Genomic DNA, 23,782 nt, shown 5'->3' on the forward strand with positions numbered 1-23,782 from the left:
GGAGTCGGGGTCACGGGCAGCACTCAGGGTCACTCGTCCGGGGCGGGATCGCTGTTGCTGCCCGCGACGGAACCCCTGCCCCTGCGCGCCCCGGCGGCGTGGAATGGGGAGGGGAGCCGCGCGACCCCAACCCCCAAGGCCTCTCCACCCCCGCCTGAAAAGAAAGCTTTTGCCACTGGGGGTTCCGCAGGCGCTCACGAGGTACCCCGCACGGGCGGGGGCGTGGGGATGCGCGACCCTGTCTGTGAAGAGGGCGACCCCCGCCCGGGTCCACACCGAGGAGGTCGGATGGTGGTCGGGGGTGGGGGGCAGTGTCTGGGACTCTAAGCCGCCGTGCGGGCCGGGGTCGCAGGCGGTGGCTCGGAGATGCCCCCCCGAAAGCGGCGCGAGGGCAGGGCTTGCGAGGGGAGAGGGGGGCGCGTCTCCCCGCCCCCGCCCCCGCCCCCCGCGGGCGCCCGCCCAGCCGCTGCGGCCCCGCCCTCGTCGTCACGCTCGGACGCGGGCGGGGGGCGGGGAGCGCCTCCATGTGACGCGCCCTCCTCGCCGTGCCCTTCAGCCGCCGCCGCAGTTCCCGGGGCGCCACATGGAGCCGGCCCGCCGCTGACCGCCCGCCCGCCCGCCCGCCCGCTCGCCCGCAGCCCGGCCCCGGGAAGGTAACCGACGCGCCCGCGCGCAGCCCGCCCCAGGCCGCCCGCTCCCCGCCCGCTGCTCCCGGCCCCGGGCGGGCGCTGTCCGCCGGCGCGGTGCTGAAGCGGGCCCCGCCGTCCCGCCGCGCGCCCTCCCTTTCTGGCTCCTTCTCCGAGTCCCCGGCCTCCCGAGTCGCCCCTTCCCCTCCCTGGTGCCCTGGCTCTTTCTTTCCCGGCGCGCTCCCGCCTGAGGGCCGCTCAGCGGAGCCGGGCAACTCGCCCGCCCGCAAAGCCAAGGGGTGCGGCGGCAGCGGGAGCCCCGGCCCGCGCGAGGCGGCACTGGGAGCCCTGGGAGAGGCTCCAGCAGCATCCCGAGTGTCCCTGTGGCTGGACCCTGAGCTCCCCATCCCCCTCAGGAACCAGGGGAGAAGTTTGGAAGAGAATCTGCTTTGCGGCAAGGGCGCCCCTGCGCGCCAGCGCTCTGCGGGGAGGCGGGGGCACTCCCACCCAGCCAGCCCTCCCCAGGCCGCACAAACGCGGGTCTCCGTCTGCAGAGGAAAACACCGTCAAACACTGGGTCTCCAGAGGCCTGGGCTTCCCCGCCAGGAAGAGACCCCGCAGGTGGGGAGGGAGGGGGATCGCAGCCGCGGATTTTACAGGGGGCATCTCCCCACCCCACCGGAGTTCAGCTGAGCTGGACCCCGGAGCGCCCCCCCCCCCCCACGCTAATGCAGGTGGAGGGGTGGTCTGCGCTCCCCACCCCATCCCCCATTTGCATTTGTTCCCTGAAGGTTGGATTCCCTGCAGTTTCTCCCTTCCGCTCCCTCCCTCACTGTAGTGGTGGGCACTGGAGTGTCGCCTGGATGGAGCCTGGTCTCCTGAGACTCCTCTGTCAGAAGCCAAGGGGGCCTCTCACAAGGGGCATCCACTCAGGCCCCACCCCACCCTAACCACTGGGGTGCCTGTTCCTTCCACAGACCCCAGCCCCCGTGTGGCCCAGGGCCCAGAAAGGAGGCAGAAGAGCCAGTCACCTTCAAACACCCCTTGGGCCCTGCCCCCACCGGGCCTGGCTCCTCTGGGCTGTGCTCCCCCAAGTCGTGAGCGCCCTGCTCCGTCCCTGCAATGGCCACCAAAAACTAATTTCAGAAACCTAGGGGCCAGGTGAGACCACTTTGCAGGTCCCGCTGGGGTCCTGGGATCTACCTGCCTTGGTCAGGGCATGTGGTAGGAACCCTCCTCCCCAGAGACCGCCCCCCCCCGCCAGGTGTCCCTGTCAGTGTTGGGGTCCCGCCATAAGGTGTGGGGGGATTGTCAAATGATGCTCTGTCAGACCCCAGACCCACGCTCACACGACGTCAGGTGGGGATGAGGAGAAAGCTCTTCCCCAGGCCTGATCAGGGTGACCTGTGACCACTTCCTCTCCCGCAGGCAGAGAACTCCTGGCCACACGTGCATGTGAGTTCCAATCCTCGGGAGGAGCCGCTGAGGAATCAAAGCCATCGTCATGGAGTTCGTGATGAAACAAGCCCTGGGAGGTAGGAAGTAGGGGAGTGGGGGCAGGATCCGCCCAGCTGGTCGCCGGCTGGAAGCCGCTGTGGCATGCAGACATGCGGGGGCATATGGTCACCCTCAGACTTCACACGTTCCTTCACTGCACATCCCCCAAAACACACCTGCCCACTCCCTCCCTTGGGAAGGAGCCAGGGACCAAGGCGGGGGGAGGAAATACGCTGGCGTGCTGTGGTCAGGGCAGAGCCCACCAGACAGTGCTGAGAATGGGGTCAAGGGTTAAACAGCAGCACCCTCCCTGGGCCTTGGGGGGAAGGCCCAGCCCAGTGCGGATTTCACGGGCACCAACAGCCAGTCCTAACCGTCAGGGTCTGGTGGCCCCCACAGGCCCTTTGTTCTTGGTGGGCAAAGCCATGGGACGCTGCAGGGTGACTGCAGCAGGTGGGGGGGATCCCGAGCTGGATGTGCACCCTGTGGGTCTCACCCAGGGTGGGGGCAGCAGCATGTGCAGGGAGCCTGGGCCGCTGAGCTCAGGGACAAGAGAAGAGGCCAGGATCGCTGGTAGGGCCCTGGCCCCGTTCCCCGGAGGCAGTGCAGCTGTGTGTGTGTGTGTGTGTGTGTGTGTGTGTGTGTGTGTGTGTTGGGGGAGGGGACTGCCCTTCTACCACTGCTGACTCTTATCCGGAGGGAACCCTGTGCCCACCGGGCTCCAAAGACCATCTTTGTGGCCAGACTCCCTGGCCTCGGAGGTGGGCAGGGCAGTGAAGTCCACACTGGCACAGGTGCTTCCTGGTAGAGCAGTCTGGTTCAGCGGGGCCTGAGGGGCCCAGCTGTCCTGGTGCAGCACCAGCTCCCCAGAGCTCTCTGGGATGGGAGCCTGTGCCATTTCCGGATGTCTTCCTTTGGTGGCCTCCGTGGGCCACACCCTGACCCGGTGCCATTCACAGCCTGGCGTTGAGTCAGGTGGCGCATCTGCAGTGGTGGGAGGGATGAGGACCGTGTTTCTGGAGGAGGGGAGCCAGCGGGCTATTGTGGCAGCACTGAGGTGCAGGACGGCACAGTGCCGTGAAGCCCAGGGCAGGGCCCGTGGGTGGGCTGCCTTTCTGCTCACCACAAGTGGGCCTGGCCCGGGGCCACACTTTTTAGGACTTTGTGGTCAAGGAGAGGCTGCAGGTTGAGTCTAATTATAATGATTACATCACCGGGACACGATTCAGGGACAAGCCAGCACCCTGGCACCAGGAGCAATCCATGTTCCACCCAGCCGGTCCCAGACTGCTACAGATAATTAATTAGGTGGCTAATTCAGGCCCTGAGGTGGGTTTGTAAGAACACTGGAATATCTGATCTGGCTGTCTACGTGGCTGAAATTAGCTGTGTAATTGCCAGCCTGGATTCCCTTTGTTCCGTGTCAGCCCAGAGTTTTTCCTGCAGCGGCGACGGGGCAGGCTTCTCAGGGCCAAGCGGGTGCTTGGCAGCGGGGGGCGGGGGGGCAGGCAGCGGACGTGCCTCGGGGCACCCTCTTGGTGGCCACGGACAGGGTGTCCCAGCCCAGTGCTGGCTCGGTGTTCACCTTCCCTGCGGTACTGAGGTTGAGCGCCGCCTGACGTCCAGGGCGAGACCTCGTGTTCTGTTTCTGCGCTTTCTCTCCCCCGGGCAGGCATCATTTTGGTCTCTCGGGACGAGCACATTCAGACAGAGGGACAGAGACAGACGCCAGAAGTGTTCCAAGAGAGACAGACCCAGTGGGATACACCCAGGAAACCATTCAGAAAGAGGCAGACCCCAGAAATGGAGCAGGCTGGAGGGAGATGAAGGCAAGAGAGAGACAGAGGGGCACAGGCTGGAGTTCAGGCACAGCAGCCTCTTGGGGGGATGGAGAATTGGAACAGAACAGCCAAGGGGAAAAGACAGGGCACGCCGAGATGAACACTGAGGAGCCCAGGGAACCGGGACGAGAGACGGGAGCGCGGGGTGCGTGGTGGAGAGAGACACAGGGACAGAGACGTGTCAGAAGCCAACTAAGGAATCGAGTCAGGGCTAGAAGCGCAGAGGCCACATCACCTGCACGTGCAGAGAGAGCCCTAGCAGGAGGGAGGAAGGAGATGAGGGTCTGGAGGGAGCCCTGTGGTGGCAGGCCACACTCAGCCGCACTGGCTGGAGGACTGCACGAAGCCCAGTTAAGTTGTGGTCACCTGAGGCTGTCTGCAGCTCCCTGGGCTGCTGCGTCTTCCTGACCAGGCATCTCTTGGATGGGGACAGAGGCTTCGAGGTGACTGCCTGGGAGGAATGGCAACCACAGGACTCTGGAATCTAGCGTCAGACAGACAGAGCAGCAGGGAGTTGACAGCAAGTGCACGGCTGTTTCTGTAGGGCCTTGTCCACGCTGGGGCTCAGGGTCTGATGAACTGAGTGACAGTCCAGAGTTCAGGGGCTGCTGGTCCCAAAGGACCTCGGATGCCGTTTGGACGGTGGCGAAAGCCCAGGCGACCCCGGCCTTTCCTGTAAGCCCCTGTTGACGTCTGATGCTGCCCGGTCCCTGCGGCCCAGCCCCTGTTGACGCCGAGCCCAGCCAGTGGGCTTCTGGTTCTGCTACTACAGTTGCTATGTGACCCTTGCTGGGGGCGTTCTCCTCCACTGACTGCCTGGGGCCCACGGGGCCACCTGGGAGCAGGGCACAGACCCCTGGGCACAGACCACCTGCCACAGGAAGGAAGAGAAGGGGGAGGAAGGTGGCTAGGAGTTGCTAGGGGCTGCCCTGGGCAGTGAGGGGGAGGGGGCCCGGCGGGTGGGAGTGGGGCTGTCCTTAGAACCACCGTGGGTGAGCACAAGTGTCCTGTCCTGTCGCGTCCCAGCAAAGCCATCAGCACTGACCAATGACCTCACAGACGCCTGGTGCCCAGCTCCTTCTCTGTGGGCAGGTAGACAGGTATGGACCACGGAGGAGGGGACAGCGGCTCCCAGGGCTCTAGGTTACTTCAAACTCAGACGTGGTCCCCCTGGACACTGTTCTGCTGGGGTCCACGCTGAGGCAGAGGGCTGTAGGCGCCATGGGCACGCAGGGCTGGCTGAGGAGAAGTCTCTTGGGGCCAAATTGGTGAAGAAAGTGCCCAGCTGTTGGCAAATTTGTTCTAAGAAAATATCCTGGAGGCTTTTATGTTCTTGGGCTGCCCCAAGATCCATCAAGACACCCCCCGGATTTAATGCAAAGTCTGGGGCAGCATCTCAAGTGGTGGACTGGAGATGGTGGCAAAGTGGCCTGGAACTGGGGCCAGGTGCTTGGGCCACACGTCCTCGGACCTGGCGCTCAGGACCCTCAAGGGCGTCGTTTGCAAAAACGGTTTCTCCCAAGGCCAGGAAGTGGCAAATGGCCCCGCAGCTACATTTACACGGTGGCCGAGAGCGCGGGCAGCTGTCAGTGTGGTGTGGTTGGTTGTAGACCCTCATCAGGCTAAATCAGGTACAGCATGACTATTTTGGCCCTGACAACTGGTTTTCAACGCTGGCTATCCTGTTGATCTGCCTTAGTGTGACATATTTTGTGTCCAGAGCGTGCTCAGGTCCTTGGGGATGGTGCGGGGACAGGGGAGGGCTTCACGGAGGAGAGGACATCTGAGGTGGGATTTAAGGATGTGCAGGTGAGATGGGGACACAGCACGTGCAAAGGCCCAGGGGCTGTAGGGGTTAGAACAGGTGTGGAAGGCAGCAGGAGATTGGAAGGAGAATGTTACAGGACAAGAGCGACCAAGCCCCAAGGGGCGGGGTCTTCTCACCAAGCACAGCTCTGCCCTGAGCTCTCCAGTGGCCCACGGCTGCAGGGGCCTGGGGCCTGGGGCCATCCTGTGGGGGGAGAGCCCGGCCTGGGCTTGGCTGAGAGGCTGTCCAGTCTTGGTGAGTAGGAGGGCGGAGGGCCTGTGGTCTGGTGTATTGAGGAGGGTGAGGGCGAGGGAATGAACACATGTCCGAGCGCATGTCTCTCCGTCGGGCAAGACTGCGGGCGTATGGGAGGAGGATGAACCTCGGTCACCCAGCCCTCCGTGGACAGAACAGCCTCTCACAGACACATACCCCAGGGAGAACCTCGAGGGCCTCCGCACCCCGTGGGTGGTGGGCTCTTTGCTCCCTGTTGGGGCGCCCTCTTGGGGGTCTCGTGGGGATCAGTCCCCGGATCTGTCGAGCCTGCCAGGGTCAGACGCTAGAGAAAACAGGGCAGCGCCCACCTGCCTCATCGACGGCACAAGACGGGGTGGGGCTGCGGTGGGGTGAGTCTCCCTCTGGGAGCTGGGAGCCCCTCCCTCAGTGCTGGTGCCTTCCCCCGCCTCCAGGGGCGCTTTGGGGGGTCTCCTCCCTCGTTTGGCCCCTGCTTCTGTCAACCGGCCCGAGCTCCCATCTTCCACTGCTAGCTCCGTGACTCCCAGCTGAGGCCTGTGTGTGCCTGCAGCTGCTTCGGGGACACGGCGTCAGGGGGCCTGAGGTCTTTGCAGGTCAGAAATAGCTCTTTCCCAGACTCTCCTTCACCTTGCCTCCTAGGACCTCGGGTCAGAGCTGCAGAGACAGCCCTGAGATCCCAGGTGGTCCTGTCCGGACCCCCAGCACCCCCACGGGGCCCTACACTGACGGAGAGGCCAGGCATCCCCATCCTGTCCCAAACCCGGGTCCTGAGGGTAGGGCCGGTCCCATCGGCTCGCCCACCCGTCTGTCTGGTTTGGAGTTAACCCTGTCTATCGGGGGCCTCTCCCGGGCCTGGGGCTGCGCTGCTGGAAGGCTACCGGGGGCGGCCAGGGCCTCCGGGAGGCTGGCGGAGCCACAGGCCAAGCGGGGCCGCAGGGGAGGAGCAGGCTGGGAGGGAAGTGCTACCTCGTTGGCGAAGACGCTTTTGACTCACAGTAGAGAAGCAGAGAGGGGCTGGCGACGACGTTTGTTTCCCTCACACAGAGAGGTGTCAGGCGGTGGCTCAGCTGCTCCGTGGTGCCATCTGGGCCCGGCTTCGGCTCCCCCTGTGCCGCTGTCAGCGGCGAGCTGCCCTGGGCTTTCGTGCTTAGCCTGCTTCTCAGGGCGCCAAGTGGCTGCCGGTGCTCCGGGTCACAGCGACGGGACGGGGCAGGAAGCAGCGGGGGGCCCAGGGAGCAAGCCCGGGTTCTGCTTGGCAGGTGTGTTTATGGGATCTGGCAGAGGGTTTCCATTTGTGCGGCACGGGCAAGAAGGGTCTGCGAAGGTGAGGCCGAGCCGGGCGCATCCCCTCCGAACAAGGCGGACGGCGCCGGGCAGGCAGCTCACGGTACCTGGCTCACATCCCCTTGGGAAGTCTTGATTTTCAGATGTAAGGCCCCCAGAGCATCGGCCCTCCGAGGGCGGGGGCGCCTGAGAGCCGGGGTCTCCGCAAGCAGCCAGCAGGGGCTCAAAGATAAAACGCCAGCATCATTCACAACGGGCCTCCCAGATGCCCTGTTGAATCAAGTTACCTCCCTGCACTCGGGAGAGACACCACTCACCCCACATGTGTCAGAGGCTGGAAGGCACATCAGAGAAACGGCCTTTTCTCCCTAAAACAATGAAGGACAGTCTTTCCCTCAGGAGAATATGGTCCTGGTTGATTGAGCTACAGCTCAGTTATAAAGCTTTTGCCCCGGTGTGGGAATAAAATGGATATAAATGCACTTCAACTGGTAAAGTCATTTATTTTTTGCCTGTTGGTTGGCGAGAAATTCTGGTTGGGATTAAAGCCTTTGTTTTAATAGCTCCCGTGTGACAGGGCTCACGGTGATCTTGCACTGACACCAGGGACTGCTCGGCTGGCTCCGGAACACTGCACATGTCATGCTGGGGCGTCAACCCAGCAGAAGGAGCATCAAGGCCAGGCAGACCCTAAGGCCACCCGATTTCAGAGACTCTGGCGTGGTAGACCCAAGCCCGGGTCGTAATGGATCAGGCGGGGCGGCGGGGGGGGGGGGGGGGGACGGGGCCATCCTGAGACTCCTGCTCTCGGCCAGCGGCCGCCCAGAGCACCCCTGCCCCATCTAGGGGGTGGTGGGGCCACTGGCTGGGGTCCGCACGCACACTCCTTCCTCCTGGCCTGTGTGTGCTTAGGCGTCGTACACATCTCTCTTTTCTGGGGTTGCTCGCACTTTTCTCACCCCCTGGACGGGGCGGTGGGGGGGACGTGGTTCTTCCCACCCTTGCAGAAATCAGTCAGGACCTCTGGCTTCCTTTTCTTAGGGACAGCCTGGCAGGGTTGAGGGAGAGTCCCCGTTCCACTCTTTAGGTCCCCTTTGGTCCCACGGGCCAGACTGTGAACTGTGACCTCCAGACTAAGGAGGTGGGCTGAGGTCAGGTGGCCACTTGGGGCCCAGCAGAGGGCTTGGGGTGCCGGGTTCTGAGTGCTGGGTGCCATGTATTGTGTCAGGTGCTAAGTGCTATGTGCCGAGTTCTGAGGGTGCTAGGTGTTGTGTGCTCGGTGCTGAGAGTACCGAGTGCTGGGTCTGGGTGCAGAGGGTGCCGTCTGGTGGGTGCCGGGTGCTCGGTGCCGAGTGCTGGGTCTGGGTGCAGAGGGTGCCGTCTGGTGGGTGCCGGGTGCTCGGTGCCGAGTGCTGGGTCTGGGTGCAGAGGGTGCCGTCTGGTGGGTGCCGGGTGCTCGGTGCCGAGTGCTGGGTCTGGGTGCTGAGGGTGCCGTCTGGTGGGTGCCGGGTGCTCGGTGCCGAGTGCTGGGTCTGGGTGCTGAGGGTGCCGTCTGGTGGGTGCCGGGTGCTCGGTGCCGGGTGCTCGGTGCCGAGTGCTGGGTCTGGGTGCAGAGGGTGCCGTCTGGTGGGTGCCGGGTGCTCGGTGCCGAGTGCTGGGTCTGGGTGCAGAGGGTGCCGTCTGGTGGGTGCCGGGTGCTCGGTGCCGAGTGCTGGGTCTGGGTGCAGAGGGTGCCGTCTGGTGGGTGCCGGGTGCTCGGTGCCGAGTGCTGGGTCTGGGTGCAGAGGGTGCCGTCTGGTGGGTGCCGGGTGCTCGGTGCCGAGTGCTGGGTCTGGGTGCAGAGGGTGCCGTCTGGTGGGTGCCGGGTGCTCGGTGCCGAGTCCCTTGCAGACTGGGACTCAGGGGGTTGAGACTCGGTCCGGCAGGGCAGTGCTCACACCTGTGCCTTCTGGCCCTGCTGGCAGCTCCTGAGATTTCCTCAGGACACGGCGGCCTCGTCCAGGCAGAAATGACGGACCCTGTGCTGAGCCTTGTTTCCTGGGCTGGGTGGTGGGCTTCTCGAGGGCAGGGTGCTGCCCACCGCATGCACCCCAAGCCGTGCTGGCCCCAGGCCTCTGCCTCCACGGTTTGGCCCCCAGTGGTTTAAAAGCAAGGACCACAGACCCAGGGAAACCCCGGGAGAGGTGGGGGGAGGGGGAGGGGTGGGGGGAGGGAGGTGCAGGGGTGAGTATAGGAGGAGGGGTGGGCCTGGGGAAGCCTTAGCAGAGCTGCTGGTCTCAGGGCCACGGGACCATCCTGCACTTAGCTTCCCTTCAGAAGGAAGGTTCCAGAAACGTGGACTACCACTCCAGGCTCTGTACCTGGTCCATGGCCGTGAGAGAGAACAAGTTGCCCAGACCCAGGCTGGAGTCAGCCTCCCCCAGCGGGACCCGCCCTTCCCAGGCTGGGAGCATCGTGGGAGGTCCCTGAGACTCAAGGCCAGGAGGAGAGGGGGCCTGGGGAGGCCTCCCATCCCTGGTCCTCGTCCCCTTCAGCAGACGAGGGGCCAAGGGCGGCGACCCCAGGGCCGTGGCCACAGCGTCCTGCCTCCTTGTCAGCACTGGTGAAGGGGCAGCCTTGTGAGTGGCAGAGTGGCTGAATGGAGGGGCAGATACGTGGAGATTACAACCAGCCCCGAGCCGCGGCCGTGCCATCTGTCCCGGCGCTTGGCTCTGTTTGGGCTCACTAATTGGCGTTTTCATCTCGCTTCTGTCTCTGTTTGTCCTCTCCAGAAAGCCAAGGCCGGCCTGGCGCCTGGCTCCACCGGCCCCGGGGCCCCTCCCCAGGGGGCGGGAGCATCTGATGGTCCCCGAGGGGAGGGGGACTTTGCAAACAGCAGGAGGAAAATCCTCAGACCACTAATAAAGGTTTGCAAAGCCTTTGACGAAAGGAGTTGACAGGCAGAGGAGAGGTGTTTGGGGCACAAGAAGAAGAGGGGCGTCTCAGAAATTCAGGGAAGTGCGTTCAGTACAGCAGCACCGGTGACTTGGCTGGGGCGGGGCTCCGGCCTGCTTGGGGGTCTCTAGGTCACCCTCCACCCAGCACCTCACAGTGCCTGAGGCAAGGCCACCCAGCCCAGGGCGGCCGGGTGAGACAGGGCCCCCCCCCCCCCGCCCCGGACCTTGTGCCCGGCCTCCCACCAAGGGCTTGGAGGGGTGGGGACCCCGTGCCAGCAAGGACAGTGCAGAAGCCAACTTTCTTTCACCCAGTTCATCCTTGCTTGTTACTCTGACCTTGACCAGGGGCTGAGGTGGGAGCTGGCTTTAGTTCTCCTTTGTTCCTTCACCGGGACGGCCCCTCCCCTCAGGGGGCTCTGCAGGGCTGCGTGCCCCACGGGGCGGGGCAGTGGGGGCAGACAGCCCATGACCAGGACTTGGCTGTGGCAGGAACGTCCCTCGTTTCGTGTGCCTTGTTACAGTTGACGTGACTGACGCGGCCTCTCATCTTCACTTTCTCCTTTTTAAAGGGCTTCCTGCTGTTTTACTTATTTTAATATACGGACTTACGTTTCTTTTTAAAAACCTTCTGCGGGTTTTGGAACCTACATGCCCTTTTAGAACATTATTTCAGCTCTAATTGTCACCGTCAGGAACCACACTGTGCATTCTGAGCCCTTGCCAGTGCTGTCCGGGAGTCCTGTGGCCCAGCCTCCGTCCACACCCACCGCCCGTCCGATTTGGACCTGGGCAGTTGGTATCGCCGAATGTCCTCTTAACATAAAAGAAATATTTTGATCTTTGCGTTCAACTTAAAATTCTTTTCATTGTTTTCATTTTTGAGGCGGGGGGGGGAGGGGCAGAGAGAGAGGGAGTCACAGAATCCCAAGCAGGCTCCAGGCTCTGAGCTGTCAGCACTGAGCCCAACTGAGGGCTCGAGCTCATGAACTGTGAGATCATGACCTGAGCTGAAGTCGGACGCTTAACCGACTGAGCCACCCAGGCGCCCCGATATTTATTTATTTTTGAGAGAGAGAGAGAGAGAGAGAGAGAGAGAGAGAGAGAGAGAGCAAGCAGGGGAGGGGCAGGGGCAGAGAGGGAGACACAGAATCCGAAGCAGGCTCCAGGCTCCGAGCCCCGTCGGGCTGTCAGCACAGAGCCCGACGCAGGGCTCGGACTCACAAACCGTGAGATCATGACCTGAGCCACCCAGGCGCCCCACGTTCAACTTTACAAAAGATATGTGTACATATTTCTCTAACAGGAAACTGGATGCTTATGGTAGGGAATTGAAATAATACAGAAAAATATAAAGAAGTGATACGGATAATCGAGATACGATGTTACTTTAAAATTCTGTTAGAATGTCTAATTACTTAATTTAAAAATATTTTTTCAAGGAGGGATGCCTTCAGTTCTATTTCTAATTTTAAAAGGCTCTGCAAAGTGCTCTACGCGGTGGGTTTCTTAGAACTAGTCCGGGAGGGTCAGCGGGTAGCACCAAAGGCTGAGAGGAGAGAGCCTCTCAGGATGACTGTGGTTTAAAATAGGGTTCAGCAGGAAACACTGTAACTGTCGTTTCCTTACAACAGGCTTCGAAGCTGGACGTTTCAGGGAAGTCTGGTTCATTCGCAGACGGATTTAGACAGAAACCCGCCCTTGGCGTGATGGGCTCAGAATCAGAACAGACTTCCCTCCAAGTTCAAGGAGCTGTTTGTCAACATTTGCCAGACTTCCCCCCACCATCCTGGCAGGGGTGTGGGGGAAGATGTGATTCTGATCCACACTGGATAAGAGTTTTTCCTTGAGTCCCCCGCCCCCACCGCCCACGGGGGTCCTTGTGTGTTTCTCGGTCCTGTGCTCATTCTGACCAGCTCAGACGTTCCGGGATGGGGGGCACTGAGCTCTCGCCAGACCCCCTGCCCCACGCTCCTTACGTGGCGGTATCAGCCACTGGGGCTGGTGTCACGATGATGATGTAAGTAGTGCCCCCCCGACGAGCCAAGCAGGGCAGTACAAACACTTCTTTCTTGTGATAAAGCCCTTGGCTTGCCCTGCAGCCAACATGTGTCTCGGTTTCCATTTGCCCAAGTTTCTGCGGACTGTCTCTCACGCTTCCCACGTCGGCCAGCAGCCCTTTACCGCGACCCTTCCGGGCGGTCAAAGGTTCCAGATGGAGGGTTGGCTGTTCCTCTCCTCTGGTGCAGCTGCCCCAGGACTCTGGTACGTCCCGCTCCTGTCAGCACTGGTTCTTGCCCAGGCTGTCACTCAGCATGGGCTGCACTCCCCTGTCTTCTCTTACGGCTGCGTCCTCGGGAACGTTCTGTGGCAGGGTGCGTAGGGAGGAAGTCTCTGTGTTGCGCCTTCACACGTGACTGGCAGTTGGTTTTTAAATTGTCTCTTTAGTTTTTTGAGAGAGTGCACGTATGTGTGCACGCATGAGCAGGGGAGGAGCAGCGAGAGAGAGGGAGAGAGCGAATCGTGGGCAGGCTCCATGCCCCGTGCGGAGTCCAACTCGGGGCTCGACCCCGTGACCCTGGGATCATGGCCGAAATCAAGAGTCAGACGCGGTTCGTGGGTTCGAGCCCCGGGTCGGGCTCGCTGCGGTCAGTGCAGAGCCTGCTTCAGGTCCTGTCTCCCTCTCTCTCTGCCCCTCCCCGGCTTGCTCTCTTTCTCTCTCAAAAATAATAAAGTTTAAAAAAATTGTGAGGTTATTTTTTTGTTGTCTTCCAGATTCTAAAGTTGCTGTTGAATCATCAGATGCTGTTCTTATTTCCAGGGCTCTTTACATGACCTCCTTTTTATCTCCTCTCTCTCTAGAGGTTTTACTAGCATTCTGAAGTTTCAGGATTTTGTTGATTATTTATTTATTCCTTTTGAGAGAGAGAAAGAGAGAGCTCGGGAGGGGAGAGGGAGACAGGATCCCAAGCAGGCTCCGAGCTGTCGGCACAGAGCCTGATTCACGGCCTCACACACTGTGAGATCAGGACCTGAGCCAAAACCGAGAGTCGGAGGCTCACCTGACAGAGCGCCCCCCAGACGCCCTTGAACTGCATTTTTAATTTCTACATTTATATTTAGCTTCCAAGAGCTCTTTTGTGTGTTCTAAACTACCCCCCCCCCTTTTTAAAGAGTTGCCCTGTTGGGGCGCCTGGGGGGCTCCGTCGGTTGAGCATTCGACACTTGGTCTCACAGTCCGTGGGTCTGAGGCCCGTATTGGGTTCCGCGCTGACAGTACAGAGCCTGCTCGGGATTTTCTGTCTCTCCCTCTCCCTGCCCCTACTCTTCTCCCTCTCTCTCTCTCAAGGTAAATAAATAGACTTAAACAAACAAACAGACAAACAAAAAATATATATACGTATATATATAATACAAATAAAAATGAGAGTCGCCCCGCCCTCTGTACTGTCCATGTTCTCCGGGCCCCTCTTGCCTGTGATTCGGGAGCTGTCTTCACGGCCGAGGCATTCCTGGGCTGCGCATTCAGAGTGAGGTAAGAGAGCCTGATGGGGAACTTTGCCGGGTGGGACTTTGGGCTTGCCTGTGGAATAAACACGCGGTGAACTATCTTTAGGTCTTGTTTGGGGCTGTGGTCCCACTTCTCCGAAAACGGACCCTGCGTGGCTGGATGGCAGGGTCTGCAAACAGGGCAGGGGGCGGGGGCTTGGGGAGGGGTCTTCCGTGCCCACCTAACCCTCGTCTGCAGCTGGACTGTCGCCTCTGCCCCCAGTGCCCGAGTCTGCGGGGCTCTGGTTCGATTTCCCCAGGGAGATGACCGGCTGGGGCAGAACCTGTGCAAGGAACACGGTGCCCCTCGTGCGGCCCTCAGCCCGCCCAGCCCGCGCCCCCACGTCCCCGAGGCCGGCCCCTCCGCTCCTGCTGCCGAATCCGTGTCCTGGCGGGGCCTCCTCCGCTCAGTTCCGCCCCGCGACTGCCTTCCGTCTTCCCCAGACCTGACGTCTCCACTACCTGTTCTCTCCTCGCCTGTTCTGCGCGGCCTCGTGTGGTGATACTCTTACATTTCTTTCCTCCCGTCTGCAAAGGCCGTCGACAGGCACGTGTGTTCGACCCATCAGTGCGAGGGCACGTGGCTTACGGACGGTCAGAGTTCTCCTGCCCAGTGTCCGGACGCCCGGTGTGAGCTTGCACGGGTTCACCGCCATCGACCTACCCGACACAAGTGTTGTGCGTCACGGGCCCGGGGCTTTGCTCTCGTGAACCGCGATGCGTGGACATCCCCGCGCTTTCACCCTGTCGTGTCGTCGCTATTTACCGTGTTCTTGCCGTGAGCCAGACGCGGAGACGGTGTCTGTGTTGATGAAACATCTGTTCGGTGTGGGAAACGGAGGAGCACAAAGTGGGTGAAACACCGCGCCCGGCAGTGGTAGGCGCCACGCGAGAGGTGACTTGTGTGTCATCGGAGGCGCTGGCGCCACGGCTGCGGGAGGAGGGGTCTCTGGGGGAGCCGCTCGTCCCTGCCGGCACCAGCACGAGGTGGGAGGAGCAGGTGCACGGCCGCACCTGTTCTGACACGCGCCCCCCCCCCCCCCCGAAAGATCACACAAACCCTCGTCCCCGACAGCGCTCCGTGATGGACGTCACACACGCGCTCCCCACACGGGATTCTGTGAAGCTGCTTGAATGGACAGAATGCTCTCACTTCCAATTGGTCTTCGTTCAACGTCTTTCACTTACTGAACACAGCGTTCAACACGTGACTTGTAGTTGCCGTGTTCACGAATCACACGCTTTAGGTAATTTTCTCTCACTTACTAATGCTTTTCTATGCTTGTTATGTGCCACTTAACTCTGTGCTGCTCGGGATGTCTCATCATATGCGTTTACGTGGTTGGCACGTCGGGGTTTGGGGTGGTGTCTCTGTCACGAGCTGCCCTGCCCCACTTGCTGGCCTGTCTGCTGATTGTTCTCTGGGTGCCAGACCTTCTGAGTTTCACCCTGTTACATGCTAGATGTTTTTGTTTTCCTAAATGTGTTCACGAGCTTTGCTCCAGATGCGCTCAAGTTGCGGAGACACTTTGATTCTCTCTTGTCTTATTCTGGGGCTTCGTTAGGCAGGACCAGAGGAACACGGAAGTCGGCGGGTAAGCTGTCCCTTCTCCCCGCTCTGACAGATGCGGTGGGGTTCATGGCCTTTTCTGCTGTGGCTATTGGAGCACTCTCATTAAAAGGCAGAGGTTGTCAGGGCGCCTGGGTGGCTCAGTGGGTTGAGCGTCTGACTCCGGCTCAGGTCACGATCTCACGGTCCGTGGGTTCGAGCCCGTGTCCGGCTCTGTGCTGACGGCTCAGAGCCCGGAGTCTGCTTCGGATTCTGTGTCTCCTTCTCTCTGCCCCTGCCCTGCTTGCACTCTGATTTTCTCTGTCTCTCAAAAATAAACTTTTGGGGCACCTGGATCGTCCAGTTGGTTGAACGTCCAACTCTTGATTTTGGTTCAGGTCATGATCTCACAGTTTGTGGGTTCGAGCCCCATGTCGGGCTCTGTGCTGACAATGCGGAGTCTGCTTGGGATTCTCTCTCTCCTTCTGTTTCTCAAAATAAATAAATAAACTTAAAAAAAAAAAAAAAAGAAAATCAAGACCCAACTTATGCTACCTAGAAGAAACTCATTTAAGATTTTTAAAAAATGTTTATTTATTTTTGAGACAGAGAGAGACAGCATGAATGGGGGAGGGGCAGAGAGAGAGGGAGACACAGAGTCAGAAGCAGGCTCCAGGCTCTGAGCCGTCAGCACAGAGCCCGACGCGGGGCTCGAACTCACAGACTTCGAGATGGTGACCTGAGCCGAAGTCGGACGCTCAACCAAACGAGCTACCCAGGCGCCCCTAGAAGAAACTCACTTTAAATATAAAAACATAAATATGGTAAAAGTAAAAACATGGAAAAGATAAAGCGTGCTGATACTGATCAAAAGAAAGCTGGACTGGCCACAAAGTAGATTGCAGAGCAGAGGACGTTACCAGGGATGATGGAAACCCTCTCTTGGTGACAAAGATGCTGACAGGTTGAAAGGAGGAGATCGTCTCACCTGCTTCCACAACTCGTACGGGCTCCGAAACACATACGTGAAAACGGGCGGATAGACAGCGAAAAGGACGAACAGACCCACGAGTCGGAGTGGAGACGCCCAGCAGCTGATGGAACAGGCAGGAGAACAGTGGGGTCCACGAGACTCCCCACGTTGTCAGCGAACCTGAGCTTTCACATCTGGAGAGCACTCCCGACGATACAGGACACGGTCTTCCCAAATACACACGGGACACATACAAAGCTAGAACGTATTCTGGGCCATAAAACAAGTCTTGATGAATGTGAAAGATTCCGTTCTCTGACCATGGTGGCCACGGTGGCGTGGGACGAGAAGTAAAGGACATCTGGAAAATCCCCCCAAGTATTTGGAAACTAAACAACACACTCTGAAGTAGCCCGTGGGTCTAAAGAGAATCTAGAAGGTGTTGTGAACAGAATGGAAATGAAAAAAAAATCCATCAAAATTTGTGGGATTCACTAACGTGGTGTTTAGAGGGAAACATGTCCCTAAACACCCCTATTCAAAAAGAAGAAATGTCTCCCATGTTAGCCTCAGCTTCTAACATCAGAACCCAGGAAAAGAACAGCAAATGAAACCCAGAGTAAGCAGAAGAAAGGAAGCAATGAAGTTCAGAGCAGAAATGAATGAAAAAGGGAAAAAGAAAACCAAAGCTAGCTCTTTAAGATCGAGAAAATTGGACTTGTATCCAAAATCCATAAAGAACTCCCGCCATTCGGTAACACCAGCAGAAGCAAGACCGGGGACCCTAATGCTCACTTTGTAAGCGGGCTGGGCCGCACTGTCGAGGTCACATCACCGTGATGGCACATGTTGGTAGCAGGTGCCCTGCAGGTGATGTGCTGAGGACACTCCCCCTCCGGGGTCTTCCTTCCCAAACCCATAACCTCAGTCCGGCCATGAGAACGAACAGCAGACAAACCCTAATTGTGAGACAGAAAATTCCTGAAAAGTCCTCGAAGCTGTCAAGGTCATCAAAAACAAAGCAAGCCTGGGAAACCGTCAGCCAAGAGAAGCCAAAGGAGACGTGACAGCTGAATGTCACATGGTGTCCCGGACACCCTGGATGCGGTGCTGGGACAGAAGGGACATCAGGCGAAAACTAAGGACGTCTGAACACAGCATGGACCTCAGTTAATAGTATCATCACCAGCGTGGCTTGTTAATTGTGATAAATGTATCACATTAATGTAACGTGTTAACAGGGGACACTGGGTGCGGGTATGTGAGAACTCTCTGTGCTGTCTTCCTCCAACGTTTCTCTGTAAATCTAACATAAGTTTGTTTTTGAAAGTGTGCAAAGAATCTGAATAGGTATTCCACCAAAGAAGATATAAAAATAGCTATTAGGCACATAAAAATCTGCTGAACACTGTTAGCCATGAGCTGATAGCCCTCGACGGCCACCTGGACGGCTGGAATCTCAACGGACAACAGCAGATGTGGACAAGGGCACAGAGAAACGCAGGCCCTTGCTCGGCGCTGCTGGACTTTACTGTGGTGCAAGCACTTTGGAAAAGAGTTTGGCGTTTCTTCAGAAATGAACCCTAAATGTACCATACAATCGGCAATCCCTGCTAGGATCTGCCCGAGAGAGCTGAAGGCCCACGTCCACGCCCATTCAGAGCAACTTATTCACCAAAGACCCAAACTGGAAACACCCCGGATGTGCACGGGGCACGGGCAGGCGAGTGCAGAGACTGATCACGTGCATCTGTGTCACGGGCCAATTCGAGGAGCTGTTGATACGCACGGTGGCGTCAAAGTGTTAGGCGCAGTGGATGGAAACGGACCCGCCTCCCCGGTTCCGGCCTGTGGTATGACTGCACTTATCCGGAGTTCTAGGGAACACGCCCTAGTCTCTGAGGACGGAGAGGAGGTCAGCGGTCGTCTGGGCCGGTTTCGTGGGAGGAGTTGCACAGGGCCGCCTGGAACCTTGGGGGAACCGACGTGTCCGTCACCTCGGTCATGGTGATGGTTCCAGGGACGTGCACAGCTGTCAAACTGCATGACTTCTGCGATGCCGACTGGCTCCACGACTGTTTTAAAAACAGGTTGTGATACGAGGACACGTGTCTGCGGCGGTCGTGCACGCGGACCAGAACCTAGGTCTCGGTTGGAACCGGGACGGCGGGGGGGGGGGGGGGGGGGGCAGGTGGCAGCGGACAGGCGGGGCAGGCGTCTCAGCAGCCTCGGGGACCTCCCGCTGGAGGAGAGTGAGAGGGGCAGCGCACGCGGCCCCTGGCTGCGGGGGAGGAGGGGCACGGCGGCTCCGGGCCTCCTGTAGGAGAGGAGGCAGGCCATTGCTGGAGCCTCGGAGCCCTGCTCGCTACGGCCTGTGCACGGTGGCAGCAGGGTATTCTCGCAACGTGGAACCGTCTTCGCTTCCCCAAGATGGCCCCCCTGCGAACAAATTCTGTAAGAAACGCCAGCTTCCCTTCCTGTCTCTGGTTTAGCATTTCACACTGTCACGTAGGAGCTGGCCCACCGCTCGCTCTCTGTGCCAGATTTTGGCATCGTTCTTATGCAGATTTCACAAAAATAACCTGGGGAATTTCCTTCTTTTTTCTCCTTTCCAAGAACATTTTAAATATCATCGGGATTATCTGTTTCTTGAATGTTTGAAAGACTCCATCTGTGAATTCTTAGACATAGTTCTCAGTTTTTGACAACATTCTTCAGAAAATCTGCCTCATTCACGTTTACAGACGTATTAGAATACGGTGCGCGAAATATCATTTGATCGTTTTCGTGTCCTTTCGATCTGCGGCGCCATTTCTCCCTCGTTTTCCCTAATTTTGTCATCTTTGTGCTTTCTTTCTATCTTCTCGCCCCGAGCGGCCCTACCTACCGTATGTCAAGGTCGGCCCCTGAGCCGCCAGCCTGACCCGTGTCGTCTTCCTCACGCACTCTCCTTGCTGCTGGCTGTGCCCACCCCGGCCTTCTGCTTTCCCCGGTTCTTCCTCCGGAGACGCGAAGCGGCCGTGCGATTCTCTGTGTGTGTTCTGGCCGATGCAGGCGCGGTCCGGGGTCTGCAGCACCGGCTGCCCCTGGGGTCGGGGTGCGCTCGGGCCTCCTAGCTCCAGGTCCCAGACACGCACAGTCGTGGTTTTACCCAGAGCTTCTAGCGCATTTGTCATTAGGTTTCGCGTGCACAGCGGCCCGGGGGGTGGGGCGCGTGTTCCTGGTGCCACTGTTTATCAGGCTGTCCACTTCCAGGAGGCTGTCAGAGACGTGGCCTTACTCCTGCTTTGCTGTTGCAGTGAGGTTGTCTCCGCAGCTTGACGGCTGTTTTCTCAGACGTAAGATTACACTTGTTTTAAATTTGTATTCCTCGGGCGCCTGGGTGGCTCAGTCAGTTGAGCATATGACTCTTGGTTTCGGTTCAGGTCACGATCCCAGGGTCATGGGACCGAGCCCCACGTCGGGCTCTGTGCTGGCAGCATGGAGTCTGCTTGGGATTCTCTTTGTCTCTCCTCTCTCTCTCTCCCCTTCCCTGTTCTCTCTGCCCCTCCCCTGCTCTCCTTTTCTCTCTCTGCCCCTCCCCTGCTCTCTCTCTCTGCCCCTCCCCTGCTCTTTTTCTCTCTCTGCCTTTCCCGTTCTCTCTCTTTCTCTGCCCCTCCCCTGCCCTCTTTTTCTCTCTCTGCTCTCCCCTGCTCTCTCTGCCCTCCCCTGCTCTCTCTCTGCCCTCCCCTGCTCTCTCTCTGCCCTCCCCTGCTCTCTCTCTCTGTCCCTTCCCTGCTCTCTTTCTCTGCCCCTCCCCTGCTCTCTCTGCCCTCCCCCGCTCTCTCTCTGCCCCTCCCCTGATCTCTCTGCCCTTCCCCTGCTCTCTCTCTGCCCTCCCCTGCTCTCTCTCTGCCCTCCCCTGCTCTCTCTCTCTGTCTCTGCCCCACCCCTTTGCACTCTCTCTCTCTCTCAGAATAAATAAATAACTAAACTTCAATTGTATGCTTCTCTTTTTTTGTGATGAATATCAATAGTGTAACGTGTGCCATTTTGCCCATGTTTTGCTGGGGGCTCAGTGGCATTGAGGACAGTCACAGTGTTGCGGCACCACCGCCCCTTCCATCTCGTCGTCCCAAACTGACACTCTGTCGTCATTGCTCAGTGACTCCCCACCCCCCCTCCGGCTCTGGCCCTCACCATCCACCTTCTGTCTCTATGACTTTGCCATTTGGAGGATCTCATATAAGTGGAACCCTGCTGTATTGGTTCTTCTTTGTCTGGGGTATTTCACCCAGTGTGACATTTTGAGGGGTCATCTGTGTGGTGGCAGGTGTCAGAATTTCATTCTTGTTTCAGACTGAGTAATATTCCATTGTGTGGATGGACCACATTGTTTGTCCAGCCATCTGCTGGGGGACATTTGGGCTGTTTCCACCTGTCGGTTATTGTGAATACTGCGGTCTCCAGTCCTTTGGGGCATTTACCTAGGGGAACCCTTCCTGGGTCACAGGGGGACGCTCTGATTTTTTCACGCAGTGGCTGTACTGTTTTACATTCCCACGGACAGCACGCAGGCTCCCGGTTTCCCCACACCCTCGCCAAGGCTTGCTTTCTGTTTTTCGTCTTTTTAAACTATTATTATTTTGTAATAGTCACGGCTGTAAAGTGGGGTCTCATCGTGATGTAGAGCAACATTTGATACATTTTGCCAACATTCCATGAGTTTGAAAAGGACTCATGCTATTTTGTTCAGGGTTTAGGTTTGTAACCTACTGATCCTTTCTTCTGTCTTTCGATAATCGGAAAACATGGGTATGTTCATACAGAGGGCTTTTGTCTGCGGGCTTTCCAAACAAGGCGTCTGTGATACTCTTGTCTGCACCTGGCTGAGCGTTTGTTTTAATGGGACTGTTGTGGACGGATAGGGTGCAGGGTTGAAAGTCGGGGGGACTCGAGAGGAAACGTGCTGGAGAGTGTCAGGTCGCCCACACTGCTGTGACCACCCCCCCCCCCCCCGCCCGGAGGCTGTGACAGGGCACAGCCCAGCATCCCCCCCCCCCCGCCCCTGCAGTGGCCATTGTCACGTTTAAAACCACTCCGACCTGATGACCTTTGCACTGTCTGAAGCTCCCCAGACGTTTCTGGGACTCACGGCGAGGGTGCGTTTTTCCCTCTGGCCCGTGGGGCAGCTCTTCCCTGACGGTTGTACTACAACCGTGTGAATCCTGATTGGTCCAAACCCCAACGAAAGAAAGAAGAAAGAATTGTTGCAGTTTCCGTCGGAAGGACGATCCACATCACGCACGGTTATGTATCGGCGATTAATGTGTATCTGTAAGTATCTCATGTAGCCGTTCGACCACATTTTCCCTGGATGTCACGAGTCCTTTAGGTGTGTGGCCACGTCACCAGCAGAACTTGGTATGTGTGTTTTCTCATGAAATTCAGCAGAACTCCTTGCAGGGAGCCCCCTGCCCCACCTGTCACTGCGGCCTGCAGGGCGGGGCGCAGCGGGACCTGGGGCAGCTCCGTCTTGGATGCTGATGAAGCCCGGTTACTCTTCTAAGGTTCAAGTCTCACTTATGTGAGAACTTCGTGGAAGTCAGGCTCACAGAGGTTGTTCTCTTATGTTTACTTCCGGTAGTTCTAGAATTTTAGCTTTTACAGTTGGGTCTGTGATTGAGCTTTGTATAGGAGTGAGGCGAGGGAAGAAACTGGCGCATTTGTTGGCCTGGGGATCCTAATGGTTTCAGTGCCGCTTGGCAGAGGGCTGTCCTTCCCTCTTGAGTTGTCCTGGCAGCTTTGTTATGGAGCAGTATTTCATCACGGACTATGACATTAGCCGAAGGGTTTGTTAAGACTTTATTTGTGGCTGAGTGCATGATACATATTTAAACAATTTTTTTAAGTTCATTATTTGCCAGGTATTTGTCGACCACCTACTATGTGCCAGATGCCGTTCTAGGTGGTGGGGGCACAGCTGCGAGTGGTCAGTCCCTGCTCTCATAGAGCTCACTTTCTATCGGCCGAGACTGACAAGAAAAAAGCTAATAAATTATCATTTCAGATAGTGGTACCTGGCTGAGGAGGGTGTCTTCTCTTTCCCGTTTTCATTTTGGGTTCATGTTCAGATCTATAATCGACAAGAATCTGTCCTGCCACACAGGAGTCCAGTGTCCTGCTTCCCCACCAAAATCTCAGTTATCCCCGCCCCATTTAGGGAAATCTGGTTCTTTCTCCAGGGTTCTGAGGCCCTGCCTCTGTCACCGGTGTCCCAGTCCCGTGTCTGTGTGTTTGTGGGTCTGCGGATGGGCTCTCCTCTCCAATCCCTTTTTTCTGCGTTCCTCCCCTGTACCACAACCAGGCTGCTGTCTACTGGGTCCTGTCTTCTTCCTGGCTCTTCCCTCAGCTTTCTGTCCTGACCATTAGGGGACTTTTAGCTCTTTGTATGCAAAACTCTTAGCTTGTCAAACTTCACAGAATTTCCTGTCTAACTCTTGGGGGTGTGATCGAGATCACACCCATCCGTAACTCACTTTGGGGAGAACTGAGTGCTGAGTTACGGAGTCTCCCCAGCCATGAATGTGACAAGTGTCTTTATTTGTTTAGATATTTTTTAGTTTTTCATTAAATTTTGTAATTTTTCCTATAGAGTTACTTCAAGTTAAAAAACACTTTTCTCTTTTTAAAAACTGACTTCCAGGGGCGCCTGGGTGGCGCAGTCGGTTAAGCGTCCGACTTCAGCCAGGTCACGATCTCGCGGTCCGGGAGTTCGAGCCCCGCGTCGGGCTCTGGGCTGATGGCTCGGAGCCTGGAGCCTGTTTCCGATTCTGTGTCTCCCTCTCTCTCTGCCCCTCCCCCGTTCGTGCTCTGTCTCTCTCTGTCCCAAAAATAAATAAACGTTGAAAAAAAAAATTAAAAAAAACCAAAATAAAAATAAATAAAAACTGACTTCCATCCAAATACAACACGGAATCCTGGATTGGATCCTGGAACCGGAAAGGGACAGTAGTGGAAAAAGTGGTGACATTCAAACAAAGTCTGTGGTCCACTTCACAGTGTCGTACCTGTGTCGTTATAATGGTTTTGATGAAGGTGTTATGGTTGACATTAGAAGGATCTGGTCAGGTATGTGCAGGAACCCTTTGTAGCACCTGCGTGACTTCTGTAAATCGGAAACTATTTCAAAATGAAGTTTCAAAAATCAACATATGTTGATTGGCTTATGTATTATTTAAATATGCATACTTTCAATTACGTATAAGGTACCATAAATGAACCCACCATGGTAGTGAACACTGAGCAGGGTTCTGACTACAGGGGTGACTAGTGTATGCGAGGAGCCCCGGGAAAGGCTGTCTGGGAAGATACTGGGTCAGGAGTAGTGGACAAAGTTCTGGAAAACGAGCTCAAGGAAGGGCAGCAAGTGCAAAGGCCCTGAGGTAGGAACGTCAGAGCCTGTAACTCCGCCCCTGCCTCCCCAGGC

At 57.8% G+C, this 23,782-nt stretch overlaps 1 protein-coding gene across 1 annotated transcript in view; it reads left to right on the plus strand.

The window, feature by feature from the left end:
• Positions 1 to 614: 614 nt before the first annotated feature.
• CPLX1 (complexin 1) overlaps positions 615 to 23,782 on the plus strand; it is a 32,034-nt gene continuing 8,866 nt past the window's right edge. Inside the window, exons 1-2 of the mRNA XM_030314422.1 lie at positions 615 to 653; positions 2,055 to 2,161. Of these exons, the coding sequence (XP_030170282.1) occupies positions 2,131 to 2,161 (31 nt within the window). The 5' untranslated portion in view covers positions 615 to 653; positions 2,055 to 2,130. The remainder of the gene's footprint in view (positions 654 to 2,054; positions 2,162 to 23,782) is intronic.

Source organism: Lynx canadensis, chromosome B1 (assembly GCF_007474595.2).
Source record: "Lynx canadensis isolate LIC74 chromosome B1, mLynCan4.pri.v2, whole genome shotgun sequence".
NCBI lineage: Eukaryota > Metazoa > Chordata > Mammalia > Carnivora > Felidae > Lynx > Lynx canadensis.